Source organism: Oncorhynchus masou, chromosome 5 (assembly GCF_036934945.1).
Source record: "Oncorhynchus masou masou isolate Uvic2021 chromosome 5, UVic_Omas_1.1, whole genome shotgun sequence".
NCBI classification, from domain to species: Eukaryota; Metazoa; Chordata; class Actinopteri; order Salmoniformes; family Salmonidae; genus Oncorhynchus; species Oncorhynchus masou.
The window spans coordinates 66,560,849-66,588,511 of NC_088216.1; the positions used below are offsets into that span (position 1 = coordinate 66,560,849).

Sequence of the window (27,663 nt, forward strand, 5' to 3'; positions counted from 1 at the left end):
CATGCATTGGACCTCCGCTCCTTTGTTGCTCTGCCATTGACGTACACTAAGCCCCATGTTGAGACATGACCAGAAACAACACTAACAGGATAGGCAGGGTTGAAGGGCATCACAATAAGCATATGGGATGATACATTTAAAGGCTTCTACCATGCAACAGGACATATATTGACTTACAATAATCAAAAGGTCATGAATGACTTGATATATGCTCATTACATTTTTGCTGTCATTAACCAGGTTTCCATCCAACGTTTTTAAGAGACTAATGTACACATTGCATAAAAAAATGTCACGACAGGCCTGATGGAAACAGCAAATATGTCAGCAAACTTTCCAACTGTCTACAAAACAAATACGCTAGATGAGGTGGGATCTTTGTGTCTATAAATATTAATTATGCAAGAAATGGCGATGGAAATTCCTTTATGCACAAATATTGATATAATAATCATCATATCGAAGTAAACTTGGAGTCACGTGATGATATGTTGTGTGGTCCTTCCACTACGACTCATTGGGAAATAATGCAGTTTATTGGGCTACAGATAAGGTATGATGAACTTTATAAGGTGGTGAAAGTGCACACGGGGTTTGATGCTCCTCGCCAATAAATATCAAGATTCTTATTATGGAGACATGATGATCGATGCTTGGCTGCCTTTACACAAATAATCTCGCTCTTTTGTCCATAATAATCTCATCACGTAGGCTATTTTACGCACACTGTATGTCAAGCTGTTGGCTAGAGCGCACATGCCAAGACCAGAGGGGGCACATGAGCAATATAACGCAACGTGTTTTTGTTGACAAACCCATCAGTAGAGTTGCAAATGCCATGGAAACCCATTTAACTTTTTTTTTTATTCGGTACATGGGAATTTGACCGCAAATAGTATTCTATGGGTCTCCCGAGTGGCACAGCGGTCTAAGGCACTGCATCGCAGTGCTAGAGTCGTCACTACAGATCCAGGTTTGATTCCGGGCTGTGTCACGAACGGGAGACCCATGAGGTGATGCACAATTGGCCCAGTGTAGTTGGGGTCATGTTGGCGGGGTCATTTTTTGGGGGACGCATGGCTCTCGACCTTCCCCTCTCCCGAGTCCGTACGGGAGTTGCAGCGATGGGACAAGACTGTAACTACCAATTGGATATCACAAAATTGGGGTAAAAAAAGGGGTAAAAAGTATATATATGTTTAATATACACTGTCATCACACACAGCATTTTATTCACAACAGGTCAATTTGATGGAAACCCATCTCTGGCAAAATGCAGATTTTGTTTTTATGCAGATTTTTGAATGTTCGCATGAAAATCTGTCACTAATTGGATGGAAACCTAGCTACAGTAGTGAGTACATCCCCTATAGCATGTCACCATCTTAATTAATGTATTTATAGACACAACCAAATGTATTGCCATTTTACATAACAGCTGTCCTTTCCCTCTGCACTTAAAAACTGTCCAAGAGTTTAGTCAGATACTGTGTGCTTGTCTTGTTTAATCATATTTACCTGTCTATAAGTGTACCTGGACTCCAGAGCAGATCACAACTTTTAGACTTGATGCAGTGTGAACTCCTCTCGGATCTTCTACAGTACCGCACTTTTCTTTACCTGTAGGGGCAGAGACCAGTACGGACATCAGGCTCCATGTAAATGGAAGAGAAATGCAAAGAGAGTTGATATTCTGCTGTGGGTCTGGGCACCTTCCACTGCACTACGGTGGTGACCTTTATGACCTCTCCTTGAAAATCATTCGTCAGGTCTTCTCTCTGCAGCCCTCACACACACAGCCTGACCTCAGAGTGAACACATGCGCACGCACACACACACACACACACACACACACACACACAATTACAACTGAGGAGCCATTGGTTCTGTCAGCATCACCACTCTCTATTCCTCCTGCTCTTCTTTTCGGAAGGTATCAAGGATTCAAGGAACAGTCAGAGATGACTGGATGAACTCGGTGTGTTTTTGTAGGTCACTTGACTTTCAATGTGAGAGAACACTGACCTGAACACAGTACAGGGTTGCTTTATAAGACAATGTGAACATGTAATTTTGTTATGACTTTAGGAAGTGAGAGTCGTGCTTGTATTCATATCCTACTTCCAGAACTATATTGTGTAACACTGCTATATAACACTAAATGAATGTCAATGAGGACAGGAATACATCCTGGAGCATGGCTGTTCTAGACAGTACTTTTCCTATTTTAAGTCATTTTCAAATCTTAATTAGAACTTGCTAAATAGATATAGACCTGTGCATTATCAACATGATACAAGAGCCTGTGTGTGTGTGTTAGATGGGCACAATTAATGATGCACACAACACACTGAACTACACAATACACGGTGGACATGCTGGGGAAATACAGGATAGAGAAATTAACACAGGTCTATGGCTGTTTAATTCAACATTAAGCAAAGAGAATCCAATCAACTAAGTATTGCTGTGGTATGAATAAACAGTCTATCATTGATGCCGGTTCTCTTGCATCTCTTGCATCCCTGTCCACAAATCTCCAAATGAAGTTTGGAACCTGGGAAAGCTGCGGACAAGTATCACTGATATATTCATCCACACTGGTTTTATTGGATGTTAACATGCTATTGTGAAGACAAACTAGAGGGATGTATGGAGAGCGAGGAACATCAAAAGGATGCTTAAAGAAAAGCTCAACTCAAAAACTATATATTTTTTCATTAGTCCACTGTTGATACAGTCCCAAAACTTTTTTTCAGCAGTCAAGTTCTCAGGATATTGGACTTTCAAGAAGCAAAGTGTCACCAACATTTTGCATCATAATGACTTTTCCTTTAAGGAGAAAGTATTGAAGATATACAGTAGAAGGCTGCATGCAGTAGCATGTATAATTCTTGAGCTGTCTTGTGATTAAGGTGGGCGAAGTGTGTGTATGATTCATCGAGAATAATTCAAACCGAGCACATCCAAATCTGGGAGAGCACCTGGCACATACTGCCATGGACCCATTTTTTTGCATCGGTTTCGGGTTAGGGTTCAAATAACTTGCAGCTCCAAGTAGGTGTACTGTTAAGTTCAGCAAGGGTTCATAGGAGTAGGTGTACTTCTTAGTTCAGCAGGGGTTCATAGGAGTAGGTGTCCCGTGAGTGTTAGACAAGAAGATTTCTCTGTTTACTTAATTATTTATTTTTGCAGAGGAGACAGATGGTACACATTACAAGGAGGAGCCATGTGACATCCCTAAACAGCACCACTGAGAACCAGATCATTAAAATGTATTTAATCAAATTCGGCATATTAAAAAACCATCTGGTCACTTCTGGACTCCCACTGTTCCCACAACCTCCACCTCTGGATGGTCTGAGAAGACTAACAGAGGGTCAGAGGGTGTGAAGTGTCTGAAATGTCTAGTAACATAAGTCCACACATTCAGATGTAGTCAGTGTAGTTGAAACTTAGTTAAGGTTAAAGCATAGTTCAAGCAATTGCATATAGTGCATTCGGAAAGAACTCATTTTGTTACATTACAGCCTTATTCTAAAATGGATTCAATTAGAACACAGCCAATACAATGCAGGAGTGGCTTTGGGACAAGTCTCTGAATGTCCTTGAGTGGCCCAGTCAGAGCCTGGACATGAACCCTGTCTAACATTTCTGGAGAGACCTGAAAATAACTGTGCAGCAACTCTCCTCATCCAACCTGACAGAGCTTGAGAGGATCTACAGAGAAGAATGAGAGAAACTGCCAAAATGCCGGTGTGCCAAGCTTGTAGCGTCATACCCAAGAAGACTCAAGGCTGTAATTGCTGTCAAAGGTGTTTCTACAAAGTCCTGAGTAAAAGATCTGAATACTTATGTAAATGTGATATTTCAGTTTTTATTTGTTCATAAATTAGCAAAAAAAAATCTAAAACCCTGTTTTAGCTTTGTCATTATTGGGGAATTGTGTGAAGATTGATGAGGGGGAAAACTATTAATCCATTTAATCCACTTTAGAATAAGACTGTAATGTAAGAAAATGTGAAACAATTCAAGGGGTCTGATTACTTTCCGAATGCACAGTAGATTTGTAGTGTACCATGTATATAGGTATAAATTGGCTACAAAGAGTTTACATTAAAGCTGTTATAGCACTGTTATAGATGCTGTTATATATTCTCTTATAGCTGTTCCTGAGTTGTATACGACCATTTGTAAACAAACTCATAAGCCCAGTGTTTCTGACTAATTTCATCAAACAGTAATTCTAGAGTGAGAGCAGGATTCAACATACTTAATCGAGCTTTATTGCAAATCTAATGTTTGCACTAAATATACATTTGTAAAGACAAACTGAAAACAGGTTTCAGTTGTAATAACTAGGCCTACTTGTACTGTGTTAGAACTGTACATGTATGGTCTATATCCAAGCTGTATCACAACCGCCCGTAATTGGGAGTCCCATAGGGCGGGGCACAACTGGCTCAGCATCGTCCGGGTTTGGCCGGTGTAGGCCGTCATTGTAAATAAGAATTTGTTCTTAAGTGACTGTCATAGTTAAATAAAGGTTAAATAAAATAATACTTTGTAAGGACAAGATACAGTATGTTATATAGGGATAGGCCATGCCTATGTGACTATGTTCATTGGGTTTCTTTTATAAAGACTAAGCTGTATTTACGAATGACACCGCCTCACAACACAACATCTACATCAGTCTGTCACACCCAGTAAAATACAATACAATCATTACTGTCCAAGCGTGTAGACTTCAGCATTCTCTCTGACTCTTCCCATACACTGAATGGTGGGACTGTGCCGCTGTTACACTGTCACTTTGTTTTCACAATCGTTAAAAAAAGTGTACATCCCCAGGGTTTGACGCTGAGAAGCCAACTGGGCCTTTTTGAGGAGTTTAGACTGATTGTGAAGAAGAGGAGAGGGATTTAGTGTTTTTCTGGTTATTCATCATGGGAAAGGTATAGGCTAATATGGCCAGAACAGACCTTCAATCATCCATATTGGAACACATTATATAACCATACATGCTGATAAACTAAAAGCACACATAGTTCTGGTGGATCTTTATGATTAAAAAGCCCTTATTGCAGCTGTCAGTCACCAGCATACTTGAAGGGGACACTGGCCTCAGTGTAGAAATTAAACAAAAAAGTCAGCAATGACAATAGTAACAGCATCAGAGACTATTATTAGTTTTTTTTTTTTTTATCCATGAAGTTGAGTTAAATACAAAAAAATGGCAATGTCAAATAGACCTACAATTGTCTATTAATTTCCGTTGTATAATCCCCGTCTGCAATTTCAAGGTTGGATCTTTACATGGCCATGAAACGTAACTCTCTGAGAAACTGTTTGATACATTATTTCGCGCTAAAAAATGTGTCTATAGTGAACAGTTCTGTAATGAAACAATGTTAAAGAGACCACCGCGTAGCGTGGACAAGGCAACGCTCCATCATATTAGGTTTAACTAGTTAGAAACGCATCCGTGTATTGAACGCACGTAGTTTGCTTTCGCTCACAGCGAAATATTACGTAGGCCTATTCTCCGCAATTAGGTTGTCAGATATTTGAACTGACCGGTGACTGCCGCCTAATGCACATTCATTGACATGTTTCCTATCAAATAAACATTTATAAACGTCGAGACAAGTAAAATATTTTAGCTAATCATCTTCATTCGCTTACAATTCTTAAATCAATATATTCAATCAATACAGCTAAAACGTATAACAATATAGCTGCATTATTTCGTCCTCGTTGCATGAAATGAAAATGACAGGAGCACTCACCTTCCGTGTCTGAGACAGTCTTGATAACCCGAATGATATATGGGTAGTGCAGTTCTGGTGATGCACAATGGTTCCGGAAGTGCCTCTCTAGCATGTTAATGTGACTACAAGTTCCACAATGAGTGGAGCCACGTGCGCTTATATGTACCTTCTGAATCTCTAAAACGTCATACATTGGGCGCGTTTGAGCGGATCCCTTTTGTCAAGTCGGTGACCAACCTTTCAAAATGTGTTGCAATTATGGATAAAAAATGTCCGACTTGCGCTTACTTGTCGACTACATGAACGTTACAAAATTAATGTGATCAAAGTTCATGAAGTTTTGACTGCATGTTCTGCAGTTGCTCTTCACCAACTTCATCCTACAGCCATCGCCTGCAATGTGTGAAGCTCTATTGTCAACCAATCACAAGTATGAGTAGCTGCAGCCCAATATGGCGACCGGACTATTGGGGAGTGGGTGTGTCGAAAGGAGTGGGTGTATGGAAAGCGATTCAGATAATTGGGCAGATTTGTTGGCACTCAAGACCGTTTTGCTTGGCTGATTGGGCTGCACTACGAGTCAATAGTCAGCCGGCGACCAGTGCTGAGTGTTGTGCCTGCCGACTTGATGTGCTTCCTAATGGGTATCATGGTTGTGTCGCCGGCGGTAGATAATGTGGCGATTTTTTTCTCTCACGTGATTTTATTTCAAATAGGATAGCAGCCTACACAATAAATAACTAATATTTATTACCGTTTAGGTGTCACATTGATACATATATCCTGGACTAACTGGTGTCCCAGCGCATTGACTCTGTACCGGTCCGCCCGCTATATAGCCTCCCTACTGTTATTTTACTGCTGCTCTTTAATTACTTGTTTAAAAATATATATATATATATTATCTATTTTTTACTTAACACTTATTTTTCTTAAAACTGCATCGTTGGTTAAGGGCTTGTAAGTAAGCATTTCACTGTAAGGTGAAATACCTGTTGTATTCGGGCATCTGACAAATACAATTTGATTTGATTTCTATACAGTCTACTACTCAATGGGGAGGGCATGAACGCAACAACACCTTGACACAGTGCCCTTTGCTCTGCATTGACAAGCACTACTGTCCAGCAACCGGAGTGGGAAGTAGCTAGTAGCCAATATCAGGGTGACAGTAGCAGTAAGCACACGCATACAACGCATGAAGCAACAATACACCCATCATCAATACTTTTAATACAAAATAAACAGTCATCAGTTTTACAACTGAACATTTAAAATGATTTGTGTAAAACTAACAGTGAAATACGACTCAGACTCATCCTCTATCTTAAAAACATCAGTCCAAACTCTCGCAGTACAGTTGCTCAATGTAACAGTTGTATGGTAACGGAAGACAAAAACACAGCTCAATCAAAAACGTCTAACCTAATAGCAGAGCGCTTTTGACACAACTCCTTTCCACACTTTCCACCTGCTACTTTCCTTTCAACACACCCACTTCTTTGCACACACCCACTATGTTCCTTTCAACACACCCACTTCATTGCACACACCCACTGCGTTCCTTTCAACACAGCCACTTCTTTGCACACCCCCACTTCTTTCCTTTCAACACACCCACTTCTTTGCACACACCCACTATGTTCCTTTCAACACACCCACTTTTTTGCACACACCCACTACTTTCCTTTCAACACAGCCACTTCTTTGCACACCCCCATTTCTTTCCTTTCAACACACCCACTTCATTGCACACACCCACTACTTTCCTTTCAACACAGCCACTTCTTTGCACACCCCCATTTCTTTCCTTTCAACACACCCACTTCTTTGCACACCCCCACTTCTTTCCTTTCAACACACCCACTTCTTTGCACACACCCACTACTTTCCTTTCAACACACCCACTTATTTGCACACACCACTACTTTCCTTTCAACACACCCACTCACCCATACTCCGGTCGGCATACTGGGATGCTGCTACCCCCTTTTCACCAACCATTAGGGTGTTTTTGTTTTACCCATGCGAATGTGACCATAGATATGACTGAAACAGGAACCAACATTGCCACGATTCATGATTACAGTGAATATATATACAAATGAATGTGACATTTGAGACTCTCTTTCACTAATTGATTGTACAATGTACACATAAGATTTCAGTTTGTGGTTGTGTGATATTGGGGGTTGGAGATGTTTATTTTTGACCTTATAAAGACAAATATATAAACAATGGCAACACTGCCATGTTGATCTGTTTGAGAATTCAAAAGAGGTTTATTATTGGAAGACGTATTATGACTGATATTGGCTGAAAGTATTTTAATTCATGACCACTAATATCCAATTAACACAGAACATTAACTGGTAAACAGCAAGGTAGACGAGAGATAACCAGGGAAGAGCCAGTCAGTAGAATGTAATATAGAGTGTGAACCATCCCTCAAGGCCTATAATTCAACATTACAGCACTACTAATTAAACACTCAGTTAAACTGACAGACCAGGGTGATTTTGGGCTAATCTACATAGGTGAAAGAGAGAGTGTATTAGCAGCTGCAAAGTTTATGAAGCTTTTTATGTGGGTTTTAAATTGGTTGTTAGGAAACTAACCAAAAAACGCTTCATTGTCCATCAGATGCCACTCAGCAGAATACTTTTTGTCATATAAGTCACAGTTTGGTTGAGTCCACTTTGTGCAGTTGATTGAGAAGAAATGTATCGATTCACTGTTATACAGATGTCAGTGGGAAGATGTCAGGCAGGAATGATCCAACATCTTGGTATGACAGACTGAAATACAGTAGAATTGGTACCCTAGTCAGCAGAGTTTGCTGATTCTCAATCCAAGTGTCAAATATACTGCCTTAAAAAAAACTTCCAATCAAGCCACCAGTAGAAGTTGTCTAATAATTATATGAAAATATCTAAACTCTTCAGATGCTCATACATGTGTTAAATGAATTGCCAGAAGTTGACACCAGTTGTTGTGAATTTTAGTTACAGTACATCTGTTATGCAATTATTATTATGGAAGCAGGTTCAAGTAGTGTCACCTTTTTGCCTTTACAAGTCAAGGACCAAACAATGTTTTGCTTAATCCTCTACAATCGTGGGAATGGATAGTGCTACATTTAAATGTTTCTTACAGAAGAAATATGAAATGCATATGCATAACCATGGTAGCAATTGAAAGGGAACAGTTTGGAGATTATAGGAAAATTATTAGACTGAAGGTGAGAAGAACAGGTCACCTGAGACAAGACTGAATCCAAACATAGCACTGTTGATTTTATGTGCATTTTACATTTACTGTACTTTCCACCACATTTGTTGATAACGAAAATACTCTGGATATATTCAGTAACATGATAAGAATATTACTGGGAAATGTGGGGTAGATTCAACTTAAGAAAAAACAATTAGAAGGGTTTGAGTGAGAGGACTAGCTGGTGTCTCCAAGTGGCCACACACCTCTCCAAAGCGTGCACAGTTCCTAAGTAATTTCAATGCAACTTTATGACTCAAAGCTCTCCTATCTGTGCAGTTGAGGAACTACCGCAAGCACACTTGTAGTTGTTTTGTATGGAACACAAACCTGTATTCTGGCCATCATAAAAATACTGTTGTTACCTCAATCCAAAAACAGTCTGTTATAAATCACAATCTTGTTCAGGTGGGCATAATTTGAAAGCTTGTTATATTGCCAACATGATGAGTTAAGTTATAAAATATGATATTACAGTGTCAGGCTTCACAGTTCAAATTCAGGGAAACACATTTTAAATTTGGTGCGCATAGAAAGGAGTCATGAGTACGTTCAGGTTTGTGTGCTGTGGCAAATTTTCTTCACACTAACAAACACAGGCTCATTCTGTTCAGAACAACACAATGCATAGCGATCAAAAAAAAAGTTGACACTGTATATGACATGAGTTTTATGCTATGAAATTGTGAAGTGCACATTTGGATTCACAGGTGTTTGGCTTGCTTGTATGATATCAAAGTTGTATTCATGATAATCCTCAATGTCCCATCTTTCAAAATACACAGAGTCCTCTTCATTTTCAGCTGTTCCCTCACTCAGACAACAACAAATGTACAAAAGTTGCCCAAGCGCAGAGCCATATCCATGACGTCATACATAGCATGTTACTGTACAGCCACTGCATTCCATTTTAGGTGTTTATGAGTGCAAAAATCTACCATTTTCAGGTACGAGTGTAAAGGGCTATGGTATATTTTTGCAACATAATACAGTTTGTCTTTAACGCATCATCTCTATTGTTTAGTCCCCTACGTGTATAGCTCATTGTGAATGAGAATGGTTTTCCACTGCAATTGGCATTGTATGTTGTTGACAGTTTGCCAACATAATCGATTATATGTCCAAACTGAAGCTGTGTAGCCTTTGTCAAGGCCATATGTGTTTGTTGTGGCTTTGTCCTGTGTGTGCTTGTTAGTTTTTACTCCCACACACCGAAGGAGTGTAGGCCTATAACATTGTACAAACAAATCCAGTGGGTTTTTTAAGGATATTTTTTTCAGGTGTGCATAATAATGTATTGTAAAACAGATAGACATATAGACCAATAGATGATATAACTATTTCCATTAATACATGTCAACATCAACAGTCAACATCATATGGTAATTTATATTTAATTCAACCTGCCTCTAAAACAGCTTTTCCAGATCGGCTACCAAGTTCCATTAAATGGCAATCTGCAGTTGCTATATCCATCTTATAAATGAATGAGTATAGCCTACCCATTGATTCTTGAAGAATATAACGTATTGATGCCTCAGGAGCTTAGTTCAACTGGCGTACCCCATCAGAACCCACAATATGAGCTTGTTTTACTCCTTTGTTCATAAACAACGTAAATGTAAACAAACAATGTATCCTTTATCCCCAAAACATGGTTAAAACTATAATATCGGTATCATGGATGATCAGTCCATATATCCATAGCTCTGCCCATGAGTTTGAGAGTGGGTAAATTTGTTCAGCCCCAGCTGTTTACTAAATCAGTGGCAGGTTGTCACTTTGTTATTGTTCGAAGTGCAGATTGCCCCTTTAAACTGTTGGCTATTGCTGAATAGTGAGCTAATACCCGGCGCTAGGATCCGGAGGAGTGAGCTCTGCATCTCTCAAGCTCCCTCTCCCCCCATTTCTCTCCCCTCCTCTCCTCGCCTTTTCTCCCAAGCCTGTTTTAAAGTCTCTGCCAGACTTCGATTCACACGCTACTTCCTGGATGGAGGAATGGAAAGCTTCCAGTGCCGCTCCAACTATTCCCTCTGTTTTCGCCAGCAGAACCGCTGCAGCTCTCGGATGCATGGACTAGCCTACTGCCACTAGCGTCTTCTGCTCCTATCCCCTCGATTCTTGTTGAATGAACTGATTCAAGCTCGAAAGCTATATCTCTCCTAACTGACATGTTTTTCTTTGGGAGTATCAAGAAGCTGTTTGGAAGGAGGTTTTGAGAAGTAAAGACTGTTTTCTGGATGTTCCAGACAGCACTGAATATAATTCCACAGAACAGTCACTAGCCTACATTTAGCAGCATTTGCGCTGTTTTTACGCAGCGGACATTAATTATTTGATCAGACGGATAACTCAACAGTTGCCCTTTTTGCTCTCGATGTTCATTTTGTCATGCGGAGGCTACTGCAATCGTGTTGCTGGTGGATCTTGTCTCTGATCTTGTCTGCCTTCGTTCTCTTTTGGGCCGACTGTCATCCTGGTAAGTTTTTCGAAGTCGTATCTCAGTTTTCCAGTCTTGGCGATGACTTGAAAAGCCGTGGAGTAGTTCTAGGGAACATTAGTGCAATATGACTAAACTCAGCTCATACACGAGTGGCATATTAAGGACATGTAATGTTGAGGTGTTCAGTCTGTAACATAATGCTGTGCAAATTTGTTCTATGCGCCTTTTTCATAATTAGAATACACATTCAATCAGACACTAACCACGGTCAACTATATTATTTGGGATTATGGAAATGTAGATTTTGACGCGAAATGATTTGCTATTTTTTCGTGAATCTATTATATCCCTATTAGGCTACAGTCATTCTAAGGTGGTAAAACTCCCTTCCACTTTATCTTCATTAACTCGCGACGCGCATATATCACCAGGAAAGATCATGATAAGAATTAGTGTAACCAATATAGACTATTCTGTTCCAACAACTATCTGAAATGTATATACAATACTCAGAAATAGACTTGGTAATTGACAGCGGATCGCCCATTCAACGAAACCGTTATCTCCCAACCGTGTGGCTACAGATCAGACAATACAAATCAACGGCGCTGCAAACATGTAGATTTATCTTTGTATGAGGCTATCTCACATTCCAAATGAGTTTAACTACAAGGTTATGGATTAACACATAAAGCATATAAAACAATCACCGTTAGCGGGCAAGCAACAGCAGGTAATTGACACCCAACTACCCACATTTGCGGTCCATTTGACCCCGATACAGAATTGTTTTATAACATATTATAGGTTTAGGCTACATCATTGAGTCTTGGCACAATGTTCCTATTCAGACTTGCCTAAAATAAAACGAGAGAGTAACGATGACTGCCCGAATCAATGTGATCTTGCTCGGGGAGAGCTTCGTCATTTGGAATGCTAAATAGAAACATTCCTATAAATAATTGTCGATATTTGACAATGCTCGGACTAATAAAGGTCCCTGGAATTTGCGAATGTAGGCTATAACCTACCCGCACGGACGCTTCGATGATTCGCACCGCTGTCCCTATGGTTTCTTTGTAGAATTTGTATTTGGGTGACCTTGACTGAGTGGCACGCGAGTTTCCTCAAGCTTTTTAAATTTGATCTGATGACTGCACGTCCAAGAAATGTATTTCTGCCTGCTTGACAGTCCCTTCAGGGGAAGGCGCTGCTCTGGACGCTCCTGGCATCTCCAACACAGATTATTTTGTTTTATCATATGCATATATATAAATCCAATTTGTGAGATGTTTTTTTTTGTAGAATGAAATGATCACAACTTTGAATGAGATGAATTATACATTACGTATTTTTCTGCTATATAGGCTTATTTGCAAGCCAAGAAACTCATTTTAATTCCCATGCAACCTTGATATGTAATTCAATTATTTTACATGGGATCCAATGTCTCTGAAGAGAGACGATGTAATATCTACAGGGAAAGTATGAAGTGCATTGCAAAGCATAACTTTGTGATGGTAATTTACATGCTGGAAATACATTGTGTGTGTGTCACATTTTATTGCTCTCTCTCTAGCTCTGTGTTGGTGATGATTCATTTATCATATTTTCTAAACTCTAAAATATTACAATATATATATATTACTGTGCTGTGTGCTCCTTGCAAATCCAAAACCAAGTCTAGTCCGTCACCCCTGGTCTCTACCGTTTGGATTTTGTGAAAGAAAACTTAGCCTACTTTACTGAGAAATCCACACTTCATACTTGATTTCTAACTTCTTCTGAAATTCCATCATAAAAGCTGAAGGAAACATGGGGTTGGATCCTTGTTAACCATTCTGATTCCTTTCATTTTGACTCGTCTCCCTTCTCACATTACATCTGATCACTAATCTAGAGGGAAATCAACCAGAGGGACGGAGATCAGTCAGAAGTGGGGGTCAAACTGCAAAGAAGAAGGATCAAGGGACAGAGGGAGGGATGGATGTGGTACACACCCCTCCCCCATTTTTCCCAAAATGGTACTAGAAAGGGGTTATTTGGCTTGTAACCATAGCAGAACCCTTTTTTGGTGTTATATAGAACCATTTTTGAAGGTTCACTAAAGAATCATGTTCATAAGGTTCTAAATGGAACCTGTATGGTGCTATAAATAACCCTTTCATATGGTTATATTAAGAACCATTAAAAAAAGTTGTATTTGGCACCAAAAAAGGATTCTGCTATGGTTACAACCCTCTTTGGGGCTATATAGAAGCTTTTTTATGATTCTTTGTAGAACCTTTATGGTGAATGGTTCTATAAATAGTGTTTCTTAATCTGAAAGGTTCTTTGTAGATCTTTTTGAAGAACCATTTTTATTTTTATTGTGGTTAGCCTTGTTATATTGTTAAAATTCCATAGGTTTTATTATTGTGTTAATTGACAAGTTGAATGAAGTGAGCTACCGCTGGAACAGCTGGGGGTCCCTGAGGAGAGAATTGAGAACCACTGACTGATTGAGTCAACTGTTTTCAATTGACACAAGGCCATACATGAGTCTTTCACATGACACCATTACTGGCCATAGTCATATACTGAACAAAAATATAAACACAACATGAAAAGGGTTGGTCCCATTTTTCATGACCTGAAATAAAAGATAACAGACATTTTCCATATGCACAAAAAGCTTATTTAGCTCAAACTGTGTGCCCAAATTTGCTTACATCCCTGTTAGTGAACATTTTATCATTTGCCAAGATAATCCTTCCACCTGACAGGTGTGGCATATCAAGAAGCTGATTAAACAGCACGATTGTTACACATGTACACCTTGTGCTGGGTAATATAAAAGTCCACTCTAAAATATGCAGTTTTATCAATCAACACAATTTTACAATTGCACGCTCCCTCAAGTTTTGAGGGAATGTGCAATTGGCATGTTGACTGCACACATTTCCACCTGAGCTGTTGCCAGATAACTGAATGTTCATTTTTCTACCATAAGCCACCTCCAACGTTGTTTTAGAGAATTTGGCAGTACATCGAACCACATGTAACCACGCCAGCCGAAGACCTCCACATCTGGCTTCTTCACCTGTGGGATTGTCTGAGACCAGCCACCCGGACAGCTGATGAAACTGAGTAGTTTTTCTGTCTGTAATAAAGCCCTTTTGTGGGGAAAAACTCCTTCTGATTGGCTGGGCCAGGCTCCCCAGTGAGTGGGCCTGGCTCCTAAGTTGGCGGGCCCAGGCCCACCCATAGCTGCGCCCCTGCCCAGTCATGTGAAATCCATAGATGAAGGCCTCATGAATTTATTTAAATTGACTGATTTCCTTATATGAAATGTAACTCAGTTCAAATTTGTTGAAATTGTTGTGTTTATATTTTTGTTCAGTATATATAACATGCAATGGCCTAACACAACACATTAGATCAACTGGAATGACACGGTTGCACAAAAGAGCTGTGAGCAAAGCATTCCTCAAAATATTCAAAAGAGCCACCACCTCCACTACATTTTAAAATGTCGGTAAAAGAGCAAAGAATCATTTTGTGAACTGTAAATGAACATTGAAGACCTCAAAGGGTTCTTTGAGTCATTATGGTTCACATAGAACCATCACCCTTCCCAAAGAATCCTTCAGGAATTCTAATTTTTTTAGTGTGTAGCTCAGCAGTAGTGACAGAATTCAGAACAGGAGGAGGATGGAGTTGCATTAGAGGAGTGATGAATGCTTGAGGAACAGGACATTGTCACATAAGGGCAAATACACGCCCCAATGACTGGGACTGTCTCTCTCTTTCGCTCTCTGCTGGTGTGCAGTGTTTCGAACATCAAGGTGTCAGCCTGCTGTATGCGACATTAGGGGTTGGGTGGGACAGGTCGCGAAAAGCTGAGTTTTATCGCTTCTGTATGTGTTGCTGTAAGCCATTGTTTGACAAAAGTGATAGTTTTTAGTTATGACTAAAGTGATAGTAAGAAGTGAATGCCAGTTCAAGGATAAAATGTTATATTTCATCACCAATATTTTCTGTTTTGTATAGTTCAACTAGTTTAACTATTTTATTGGACTGTAATAGTTTATTACAAACTGTGAACTTTAACCCCTGAGCATTAAACATGCTTTAACTGTTCACAATGCTCACACTCACATCTCCTTCAATGTCATGTCAATAGGTGGCAGGTAGCCTAGTGCTTAAGAGCGTTGGGCCAGTAACTGAAAGGTTGCTGGTTTGAATCCCGGAGCTAATTAGGTGAAAAATATGATGTACCCTTGAGCAAGAAACATAACCCCAATTGCTCCTGTAAATCGCTCTGGGTAAGCGTGTCTGCTAAATTACTAACATGTAAAATTACTTCTGTAATCTCGGTTAACCTTGAACTAAGGTCTTGCATAATTGGATAGCTGCTTGATTAGGTTCTGGGTCCATACATGTTAAGAGAAGAGATGCTAGAGCGAGGAGCGGAACCGAAACGAAGAGCTTCCCCCTTTCTTTTTGCAAGGTATGGGCAAGTCTATGGATCAAATGCCCCCCCCCCTTCCGAAATTCTAAAACCTGATTTGTCTGTAATAACCGCTGCTCATTGTCCTGCTCATCCCATTCAGCCCTGACAGATTCTTCGGTTAATGTGCAGAATCTGTCCGGGAGGGATGACGTCTTCCACCAATACAGCCGAACACTGTAGACGGAGACGGACAACATAGCAACTCTATTACTCTTGTCAATATTCTGTGAAAGAGGCTGCTGCACTCGTCAGTTTCCCGTAAGGGCCAGTTTGCTGACTGTGCAGTGGGGCCGCACAAACATCTGTTTGGGATATAAAAAGTGCTGAATATCACTGCGGGGCGTCTCCTGCCATAGGGCACCGGCTCCAGCCTCCAGTCCCCAGCTTGGGTGTTAGTGTACTACTGAGTCTAGCCACAGCCAGGCAGCCAGGCTAGTAATGAAAGACAGAACACATTGCCCTGTCACTCACTTCTCCACCATTCAGCCCAAGGATACTAAAAGGAAAGACGGAGGGAGAGAAAGAGATCAGTTTGGCCTTCGATCAGTCCCCTTGTCTGTGAAATTAATGTATGGAGTTCACAGAACAAGCTGAACAGAACAGGCATTGTAATCTTATGAGAAGCTCCTGAGCCAGCACATCTTTTCATTTTCCTCTCCTTTTTTATTTATTTATCTTCCCTTCATTGTCGTCTGGGGAGAGTGCAATTGTTTGAATCTGATAGAATGAAATAATGTGTTTATTATCCATTCTGAGCCGGGAGCGCCTTCAATTTCAAGTCGCAGTGTGCGATAGTAGGCTAAAGGTTGACATTTAGGGAGGATTGGATATGCTTTTGGTCTCAGTAACAACATTATCATTATCATTATCATCATCATCATCTCTCCCAGCACTGGCTATTATCTGCCTCTCGCACAGGCCGGAGCAGCTCTAATGTCCGCCAGGTCACTTTATCAGTCACTGGGCCTGTCATCGTCACCAAGCTCCCCCTAATAGATTGATTAAAAGATATGGGGGGAGGCAGACAGTTAACTGCGTGGGACGCTGTCATGTTGCAGTTGCTTAGTGATTTTCTGCAGGGTTCTTGATGAAAGTGTGGTTTGTGGAGAGAGATGCTGAACTATATGACCACACACTACAATGTGTTGTGTATTGTAGTTATCTGAATTAGTTTTCTGTTAGTCATGCTGTTCAATTACAGCATTAGGGCAAGTAAAAATGCTGATAATAATATTAATTAATATTTTCATAATAATAGTAAAGTAATGATACTTTGAATAAAACATAAGAAGAAGATTGAAAATCTGTGTTGAGAGTTTTCATCTGCATTTCTGCTCAGTTACGCATTTCCATTTTTTTATCTGTCGCTCATCAGTTTTTCGCCTCATACTCTGAAACCCAGAAAGCTACTGGGAAACATGGTCTGTGCTGGGAAGATTCCAGGCTGCCTTCCCTATTTCTTGCCATAGCGCTTGGGCTTAATGCCCTGCTGAATATAAAAGCTGCTTCAGTCAACAGTGGGCTTCGGCGTCGCCTTTTCTATTGTTCCAGCTCATTGTTTTAATCAAGTCTTCACTGGGTTATTTTCAATGTGAAGTGGTGGGAGTTTCCCATCATTATTTTCAATGGGAAGTGGTGTGAGTTTCCCATCATTATTTTCAATGGGAAGCGGTGGGAGTTTCCCATCATTATTTTCAATGGGAGTTTCCCATCATTATTTTCAATGGGAAGTGGTGGGAGTTTCCCATCATTATTTTCAATGGGAAGTGGTGGGAGTTTCCCATCATTATTTTCAATGGGAAGTGGTGGGAGTTTCCCATCATTATTTTCAATGGGAAGTGGTGGGAGTTTCCCATCATTATTTTCAATTTTCATTGGAAGTGGTGGGAGTTTCCCATCATTATTTTCAATGGGAAGTGGTGGGGGAGTTTCCCATCATTATTTTCAATTGGGAAGGGAAGTGGTGGGAGTTTCCCATCATTATTTTCATTGGGAAGTGGTGGGAGTTTCCCATCATTATTTTCAATGGGAAGTGGTGGGAGTTTCCCATCATTATTTTCAATGGGAAGTGGTGGGAGTTTCCCATCATTATTTTCAATGGGAAGTGGTGGGAGTTTCCCATCATTATTTTCAATGGGAAGTGGTGGGAGTTTCCCATCATTATTTTCAATGGGAAGTGGTGGGAGTTTCCCATCATTATTTTCAATGGGAATCATTATTTTCAATGGTGGGGGAGTTTCCCATCATTATTTTCAATGGGAATCATTATTTTCAATGTGGTGGGAGTTTCCCATCATTATTTTCAATGGGAAGTGGTGGGAGTTTCCCATCATTATTTTCAATGGGAAGTGGTAGTTTCCCATCATTATTTTCAATGGGAAGTGCTGGGAGTTTCCCATCATTATTTTCATTTGCTGGGAGTTTCCCATCATTATTTTCATGGGAAGTGCTGGGAGTTTCCCATCATTATTTTCAATTGGGAAGTGCTGGGAGTTTCCCATCATTATTTTCATTGGGAAGTGCTGGGAGTTTCCCATCATTATTTTCAATGGGAAGTGCTGGGAGTTTCCCATCATTATTTTCAATGGGAAGTGCTGGGAGTTTCCCATCATTATTTTCAATGGGAAGTGCTGGGAGTTTATCTGGGAGTTTCCATCATTATTTTCATTGGGAAGTGCTGGGAGTTTCCCATCATTATTTTCATTGGGAAGTGCTGGGAGTTTCCCATCATTATTTTCAATGGGAAGTGCTGGGAGTTTCCCATCATTATTTTCAATGGGAAGTGCTGGGAGTTTCCCATCATTATTTTCATTGGGAAGTGCTGGGAGTTTCCCATCATTATTTTCATTGGGAAGTGCTGGGAGTTTCCCATCATTATTTTCATTGGGAAGTGCTGGGAGTTTCCCATCATTATTTTCATTGGGAAGTGCTGGGAGTTTCCCATCATTATTTTCATTGGGAAGTGCTGGGAGTTTCCCATCATTATTTTCAAGTTTCAGGATTATTTACCGGTCTGCCCTTTGCTGCTTTTAAACTGCTCTTTCTGCTTTCCCTCTCTCTCCTTCTGCTTCCCTCTCTCTTTTCGTGGGTTGGTCTGATTGGTTCCAGTGCGCTCCGGTTCAGTTAATGTGTTTCCTGCCCATCTCTTTCAATCTGTGAGAAGCACATCTCACGCTGTTAGATGCAGCGTATCCATTATCCCTCATCATGCATTGAAGTAGACACTTTTTCAATCACGTCTTGCTAACTAAGGCTTCATTTGATGTGCACACTAAAAAAACACCTACAAATCTAGTTGTTTCAATAATTATTATTAAGTAACTGGTTCAACAACCATTTGTTTGTTTACTAAACTTTTCAGTCAAAGTGTTACCTGAACATAACATTTTTAGTTGGCCCAAACTTAGCTCCAACATGAGAAAATGTACGCAACAATTCAGTGAACTTAAAATGATGTGTTTGTTCACTATGTCTCATACGTATGTACTAATTCAACTAGAAATTATTATTTTGGTTTAAAAAAGTCTGTGGAACTATACTGACCAAAAATTAAAACGCAGCAATTTCAACAATTTTACTGAGTTACAGTTCATATAAGGAAATCAGTCAATTGAAATAAATTCATTAGGCACTATTCTATGGATTTCAGATGACTGGGCAGGGGCACAGCCATGGGTGGGCCTGGGAGTTCATAGGCCCGCCAATTTAGGAGCCAGGCCCACTCACTGGGAGCATGGATCAGCCAAACAGAATGAGTTTTCCCCACAAAAGGGCTTTATTACAGACATGATTAGTCTTCAGTTTCATCAGCTGTCCGTGTGGCTGATTTTAGACAATCCCTCAGGTGAACAAGCCAGATTTGGAGTTCCTGGGCTGGCGTGGTTACTCGTGGTTGTGAGGCGGGTTGGATGTACTGCCAAATTCTCTAAAACAATGTTGGAGGGGGCTTATGGTAGAGAAATGAACATTCAATTATCTGGCAACAGCTCTGTTGGACATTCTTGCAGTCAGCATGTCAATTGCACGCTCCTTCAACTTGATACATTTGTGGCATTGTGACAACTGCACACTGCACAACTGTGGCCTTTTGTTGTCCCTAGCACAAGGTGCACCTGTGTAATGATCATGCTGTTTAATCAGCTTCTTGATATGCCAAACCTGTCACGTGGATGGATTATCTTGGCAAAGGAAAAATGCTCACCAACAGGGAATTAAACACATTTGTGCTCGTAATTTGATAGAAATAAACTTCTTGTGTTTATGGAAAATATCTGTTTAAGCTCATAAAACATGGGACCAACACGTTATATGTTGGGTTTTTGTTCAGTATAGTTACACACACAGTGCTTTTAACATACAATGTTTTAATCTTACATATTTGACACACATTGACATACTGTACATGCTTAGGTTGTGCATGTTCATTTACACAGTAATTATTTTTCAACATGTGAGATTTGAACTCGCAACCTCTTGATTCATGTCATTTCAATATTCCTGCTATGCCACCATGTCTGTGCCAATTATCATTTAATCTGACTATTCAATGATTTTGATTGATTTATTTAAGCAATTTTAGGTTTAGTTGTCTAATGTTGGTGGGGCATATTACCCTGTTTTTAATGTTACTTCTTAATCACTATAATAAGTAAAATATTTTTTCTTGGGTTTACTATTAACAGACCCTAGATTTACTTTGAAGTGCAAAGTGTAGAAATACATGGGAATTCAGTTATTGACACAGCCATGGTGGCGTAGCAGGACGATTGGAATGCTGTGAACCAAGAGGTTGTGAGTTCACAATCCCAGGTGAGAACATGTTGAATACTATTTACTGTATAACAAACATGCACAATATAATTTAATCATGTATTGGTCTAAAGCACTTCATCTCAGTGTAAGCAGCATCAATACAGATCCTGGTTTGATCCTGGGCTGTATCACAACCGGCTGTGATCGGGAGTCCCATAGGGCGGCGCGCAATTGGCACAGCGTCGTCCAGGTTAGGGGAGGGTTTGGCCGGGGTAGGCTGTCATTGTGAAATAAGAATTAATTTTTAACTGACTTGCCTAGTTAAATATAAAAAATGTCAACGTGTGTCAACTATGTAAGTTAAAAGCACTGTGTGTTTGTGTAACTTGTTCCATAGACTCTTTCGAGATAGATGCCATAAATCATTTCTAGTTGAATGAACATAGAGACAAATTGAGCAAACGCATGATTTCTGCCTACGTTTTCTCACGTTGGAGCTAAGTTTGGGCCAGCTAAAAATGTTAAGTTCAGGCAACACTTTGACTGAAAAGTTGAGCAAACAAATTAAAAGGCTGTGGAAACAGTTAATTAATAATACTTGGTTGAAACAACGTTTTTTTAAATGTAATTTTGACAGTGCATGGAATATACTGCCTGTAATGCTTTAATAGAATTGCCATGTACTGTTTCCCATGGATTGCAATACATGGATTAGTAACAATGGTCAAAATCTTTTCCCCACAGTGGTTGATGGAGACAAAGGGCAATGCATACATTATGGAAAGTTAATTGCAAGAGTTAATTCCGCATTAAGTAACAAGTAACGCATTAAGACCTTGCTGTACATAATGATCTTTAATTCAAGTACGCTATCCCTGTGTACCAGAGAGGCAGATTAGAGGTTTATAAAAAGCAAGTCATGGCTTTTCCAATGTCCTTTAGTAGCAGCTGAATGTTGGGCTGCAATAGAGTTGACGGCAACCTGCAAAGTAACCTCTCTCTCAGCGGTACTATCACAGACGGTCCCTCAGGTGGAACAGCAGGGATGGGATAGAGACAGGAGGCCAGAGGGCCAGAGGGCATAACATGAACGGGATAAAGACCAGAGGATGTACCACTGATAGGCCATACACTCCCCCTCCCATTCTCCCAAACCCTTCCACTACTTTCCACAGGCCTGGGATCTAAATGAAAAGGACAGCCCATTTCACCAGTGATGCCTGCTGTGAGAGGGAGAGAGGAGGGGGAGGTGGTAAGACAGAGAGAGGGATAAACTCTCACCCCCTCTGTGGCAGTAACGCTGCCAGACTGCCAGACCCCGGAGCATGAGGAGCAGTGTGGTGCCAGGGGAGGATTTCATCTCAGTGGATTGGTCAGTGTTAAAACGCCCAGGACTGACAGGCTGTCGGGTGAGGAAGCAGACAAGACTAACTGACAGGCTGTTGGGTGAGGAGGCAGACAAGACTAACTGACAGGCTGTCGGGTGAGGAGGCAGACAAGACTAACTGACAGGCTGTTGGGTGAGGAGGCAGACAAGACTAACTGACAAGCTGTCGGGTGAGGAGGTAGACAAGACTAACTGACAGGCTGTCGGGTGAGGAGGCAGACAAGACTAACTGACAGGCTGTCGGGTGAGGAGGTAGACAAGACTAACTGACAGGCTGTCGGGTGAGGAGGCAGACAAGACTAACTGACAAGCTGTCGGGTGAGGAGGTAGACAAGACTAACTGACAGGCTGTCGGGTGAGGAGGCAGACAAGACTAACTGACAAGCTGTCGGGTGAGGAGGCAGACAAGACTAACTGACAGGCTGTCGGGTGAGGAGGTAGACAAGACTAACTGACAAGCTGTCGGGTGAGGAGGCAGACAAGACTAACTGTCAGGCTGTCGGGTGAGGAGGTAGACAAGACTAACTGACACAGGAGCCAAACAAACACCAGCAGGAGGGGGAAGGAAAATAAAGTGAGCCTGTCACACACTCAAATGAGTAGTCTGTCCTTAGATGGTGAAGGCTAGTTATCGGTTTATTCTCACATATTTTGTTGTTGTTGCTGGATAGATGAAAAGTGGGATTTTATCACACAAAATGGAATGGAAGAGCTTAGTTGGAGCTCTGTTAGTTGTTTGCCCAGTGATAGATTTTCTGTCTTTGTGGTTGCTATGACAAATCCTCACACGTTACAGCTCTTATGTTCTCTATCAAGCCATTTGCTTGAGTGCAGACAATCCATTGAATCATTGATTTGTGTCTTCAAATATCTAATAGACTTTTCAGCCTTTTTGAACACTGAAAGTCACCCTTCACTCCGTTCCTCTTAACTTTTTTTGTGATCAAGAGTAGTTTGACACTGAAAGTGTTAAGCGATTAAACTTTCTCCGACTTTTCTAAATGATTTATTTTGTAAATGCTTTACATGTGGCTAGTAGACTTACACTACCTTATAACATAACATAATATAACATCATATAACATATAACGTAATATAATATAACATCATATATTACATAGCATAATATAACAACATAATGTAACATTACATAATACAACACTGTTTTAGTCCTCTGAAAACTATCCCCCATTGGAGTTCTCAGGCTCAACCTTGTTCTCCCTCTCTTTGCTCCCCCTTTCTCTCTCTCTCTCTCTCTACCTCTCTCTCTGGTCACAATTAGCATGGTTCTGTAGCCATGTAGGAGACATTAATAACACATTATAGCAGCTCAAGCCAGTGCCCATGAAGGTAAATGCCATTTTTTTCTGTGAGGTTGTCTAGTGATCCTCCTTGGCCGCTCCTCTAGCAACCATGGAATGCTAAGTACAGACGCCAAAAGGACACACACACACAAACACACAGGTCTGAGTGCTCAATGAAGTGTGGTATAAGCAATGGGATAAATTAATGAATGAAACAAGTTAATAATTAAGATTCAGCCTGAGCCTCAATGGCAGCATCAATATGCAAACTGCTGAGGACACTTAAGGATATCATTTTGAATTATGATCATCTCTCTGGGATTCTAATGACTAAATGAATACCTTTTGTTTGGCTACCATACAGTGTGACTCATTATACCACATTTGAGCTGGACCACTAGAGGGGGTGTTTTATATTGGAGAGGTTTTGTTTTACTGTTTAACTTTTATTTTAGAAGGAGTTTGAGGGTGGAGTAAGTCTGAAGTTGTTTATACGAAGCTCAGTCAGTTTCCCAATGTGCTTACTCTGGATTATCACTGGCATTATTTCACAGTGTTTGTTTGGTCACTCAATCAGACCCTTGTGGGAGAGTGCTAAAATTCATCCATCACTGTTCCCCATTCACAGTCCCCCTCACCTCCTGGCATGCCTGCCTGCCTCTCTTAAAAACATTTTTCTTTTCACCCCCTTCATCGATTCTGGACACTTTTATTCCCTTGCACCGGCAATTCCAAAACAAAGTCAAGGCTCTCACTACAATCTTCCAGCCACTCATGATTTGTACCCCCATCAAATATTTACAAAGAGAGTACAAACCTGCTGTGAGTGAGGCTAGACTCTTTTGGGAAAGCTTTAGCAACTTAACTTTAGCCATTCTCCATGACTCACTGTGTGTCTGTGGTGCCAGGCCGTAATGCAGTTAAAACAATAGAGTAGAATACATTTCAAGTTGCAAGTTTTATTGTCAAGTACAGTGAAATGCCGCTCTTGTAAGCACTTTTCCAACAATACAGTAATCAATATCAGTAGTACTATAAAAAAAGTAAAGTAGAACAAAAACACACAAGAAATAGAAATAGGTAGAACACAAGAAAGTAAGCTACACTACCGGTCAAAAGTTTTAGAACACCTTCTTATTCAAGTGCTTTCTTTCTTTTGACTATTTTCTACATTGTAGAATAGTAGTGAAGACATCAAAACTATGATGTAACACATATGGAATCATGTAGCAACCAAAAAAGTGTTAAACGAATCAAAATGTATTTAATATTTGAGGTTCTTCAAATAGTCACCCTTTGCCTTGATGACAGCTTTGCACACTCTTAGCATTCTCTCAACCAGCTTCACCTGGAATGATTTTCCAACAGTCTTGAAGGAGTTCCCACATATGCTGAGCACCTATTGGCTGCTTTTCCTTCACTCTGTGGTCCAACTCATCCCAAACCATCTCAATTTGGTTGAGGTCCGGGGATTGTGGAGGCCAGGTCATCTGATGAGTCCAAATTGATGAGTCATCTGTTGAGTTCAAACTCCATCACTCTCCTTCTTGGTAAAATCGCCTTTACACAGCCTGGAGGTGTGTTGGGTCATTGTCCTGTTGAAAAACAAATGATAGTCCCACTAAGCCCAAACCAGATGGGATGGCGTCGCTGCAGAATGCTGTGGTAGCCATGCTGGTTAAGTGTGCCTTGAATTCGAAATAAATTACAGACAGTGTCTCCAGCAAAGCACCCCCACACCATAACACCTCATCCTTCATGCTTTACGTTGGGAAATACACATGCAGAGATAATCTGTTCACACACACCGCGTCTCACAAAGACACAGCGGTTGGAACCAAAAATCTCCAATTTGGACTCATCAGAGGTGTGCCTGTTACTTGAACTCTGTGAAGCATTGATTTGGGCTGCAATTTCTGAGGCTGGTAACTCTAATGAACTTATCCTCTGCAGCAGAGGTAACTCTCAGTCTTACAGCCAGTTTCATTTTCGCGCTTGATGGTTTTTGCGACTGCACTTGAAGAATCTTTCAAAGTTCTTGAAATTTTCCATATTGACTGACCTTCATGTCTTAAAGTAATGATGGACTGTCGTTTCTCTTTGCTTATTTGAGCTGTTCTTGCCATAATATGGACATGGTCATTTACCAAATAGGGCTATCTTCTGTATACCCCCTACCTTGTCACAACACAACTGATTGGCTCAAGCGCTTTAAGAAGGAAAGAAATTGCACGAATTAACTTTTAAGAAGGCACAGCTGTTAATTGAAATGCATCCCAGGTGACTAACTCATGTAGCTGGTTGAGAGAATGCCAAGAGGGTGGCAAAGCTGTCATCAAGGCAAAGGGTGGCTACTTGAAGAATCTGAAATATTTAAAATATTTTGATTTTGATTTGTTTAATACTTTTTTGGTTACTACAAGATTCCATATGTGTTATTTCATAGTTTTGAATTCGTCACTATTATTCTACAATGTAGAAAATAGTACAAATAAAGAGAGAGCCTTCAATGAGTAGGTGTTCTAAAACCTTTGACCAGCAGTGTATATACAGGGCCAGTTCCAGAGTCAGGGCCAAAACCATATTTACAATGTGAAATAGAATAGACTAGAGGCTACTGGTGAACTTGAATAATGTTTTCATAATATTTAACTCCTACTGCTATTGCGGACCAAATCAGAATAATTGTTTCCTTTTGTTGCCCCACTTTATTCTCATAGGTGTTGCATTTCAGTATGCACATAGGGGTGGATAAACTGTGTAATGTGGCCTATTACCGGAGAATATAGTCACAGAGATGTGGCATGCCATTTTCACAGTCCTAATACATTAATGTTGCACTGGGTTGACTGAGAGGCCTGGGCTGGGCTGGTTACAGCCTTGATACCCACTCCAATAAACAATATAGAAGAAATAAAAAAGAGAGAATATCACCACATGCCAAGAAGTGTTGTGTCACACAGTCAGCGGTGGGCCTGAGAGTAGAGAACAGTACATAGCCCTCATTAAATTCTCGCAGTGGCGTTGGTTTTTACACTTTAATGCTTGGGAGACATGGGCTTCCTCCTCTGAGAAATGGGGACACGGGTTGTGGCGTCAGCTGCACAACCTAATTTGTCTTACTTCTGGGGAGGCTGTTTAAACTACAATGCCCTCTCTCGTTGCCCATCTCCCCCCCCCCTCTCCCCCTCTTTCTCTCTCTGGCCACTCTCATTTATGCACTCAAGTAATGCATGCAGAGTACCACCAGTTACCCAATGCTGAATCTGCAGTGAAAAAGTGTGATGGTCAATGTTACACCACAGTCGTTTGTCATGGCTATAGTGAAAGTCAACCAGATTAATCCATCACAGATCATTATAGCACAAACAGCCCCAACTACCCATTGTGAGTACTGGATGTACAGAACTTCTCACATCAAGAGGAACACTGCTGGATGGGTCTCTGGGGTGTGTCATGACACATCATTCACAACATCCCTCTCTGTCAATCAAAGTATGAGAGGACCGTTCCCAGAGACCACTTCAGCCTTTAAAGTATGCATCACCTTAAAGGTGCAATATGCAGAAATCGCTCCGCCATTTCCTGGTTGCTTAAATTTGAATAGTTTGCCTAATTTGAATTTGTGACAAAACAAGTCGTCATTGTGTATAGAATCATTGTACCATCTAAACCGCTGTGAAATATATTTTTCATTACCAAAATCTTTCATTTTCAGCTATTTGAAGCTGGCGTACAAAACCTGAAAGTAAAAGACGTAAAAACTAAACTTAAGAATGGGAAGCATATAAATAGTGCACATAGAACAGATCTACCACTTCTTAAAATTGCTTTCAAGGAGAATGACAGATCTATAACTAACATTTCTATGAGAATTTGGTCGGGTCGCCCAAAAAGTTACATTTTGCAGCTTTAAGCGATTGATGCGCCTCATGTCTTTCATTAATAATCTCATACAATTCATTAGATGGAATTCCCCTCAGAAGTGGGATTTGAGAGTCAGAGGAGTGTTCTGCTTGTTAAAGTCCTTTTCTTAAGATCACGCTTGGGAATGAGAGGGAGAGAATGAAAAAGTGAGGGGAAGGAGGGGAGAGAGAAATGCTTTGCTTCTTCCTCAGAGCAGCAGAGCAGCACAAGGAGAGGTAGTGTTTAATGGGAACCCCATGGATTCTTTTGACATGCCACCTTTGGGTAATAAATGTGTTTGTTTTTTCAATAGAAACTTCCACTTCCCT

The 27,663-nt window shown here is 40.5% G+C and overlaps 2 protein-coding genes across 3 annotated transcripts in view; one reads left to right on the plus strand and one right to left on the minus strand.

Annotated features, from left to right (window-relative positions):
* Window positions 1-6,138, minus strand: part of fhit (fragile histidine triad diadenosine triphosphatase) — a 341,147-nt gene extending 335,009 nt beyond the window's left edge. The window contains 2 exon segments of the mRNA XM_064966519.1: window positions 1,519-1,620; window positions 5,793-6,138. The gene's annotated coding sequence lies outside the window, so the exon portion shown is untranslated.
* A 4,885-nt stretch (window positions 6,139-11,023) lies between these two features.
* LOC135540122 (receptor-type tyrosine-protein phosphatase gamma-like) overlaps window positions 11,024-27,663 on the plus strand; it is a 327,471-nt gene continuing 310,831 nt past the window's right edge. For both annotated transcript variants that reach the window (XM_064966521.1, XM_064966520.1), the window contains exon 1: window positions 11,024-11,526. In XM_064966521.1, coding sequence (XP_064822593.1) covers window positions 11,439-11,526 — 88 coding nt within the window. In that variant the 5' untranslated portion in view covers window positions 11,024-11,438. The remainder of the gene's footprint in view (window positions 11,527-27,663) is intronic.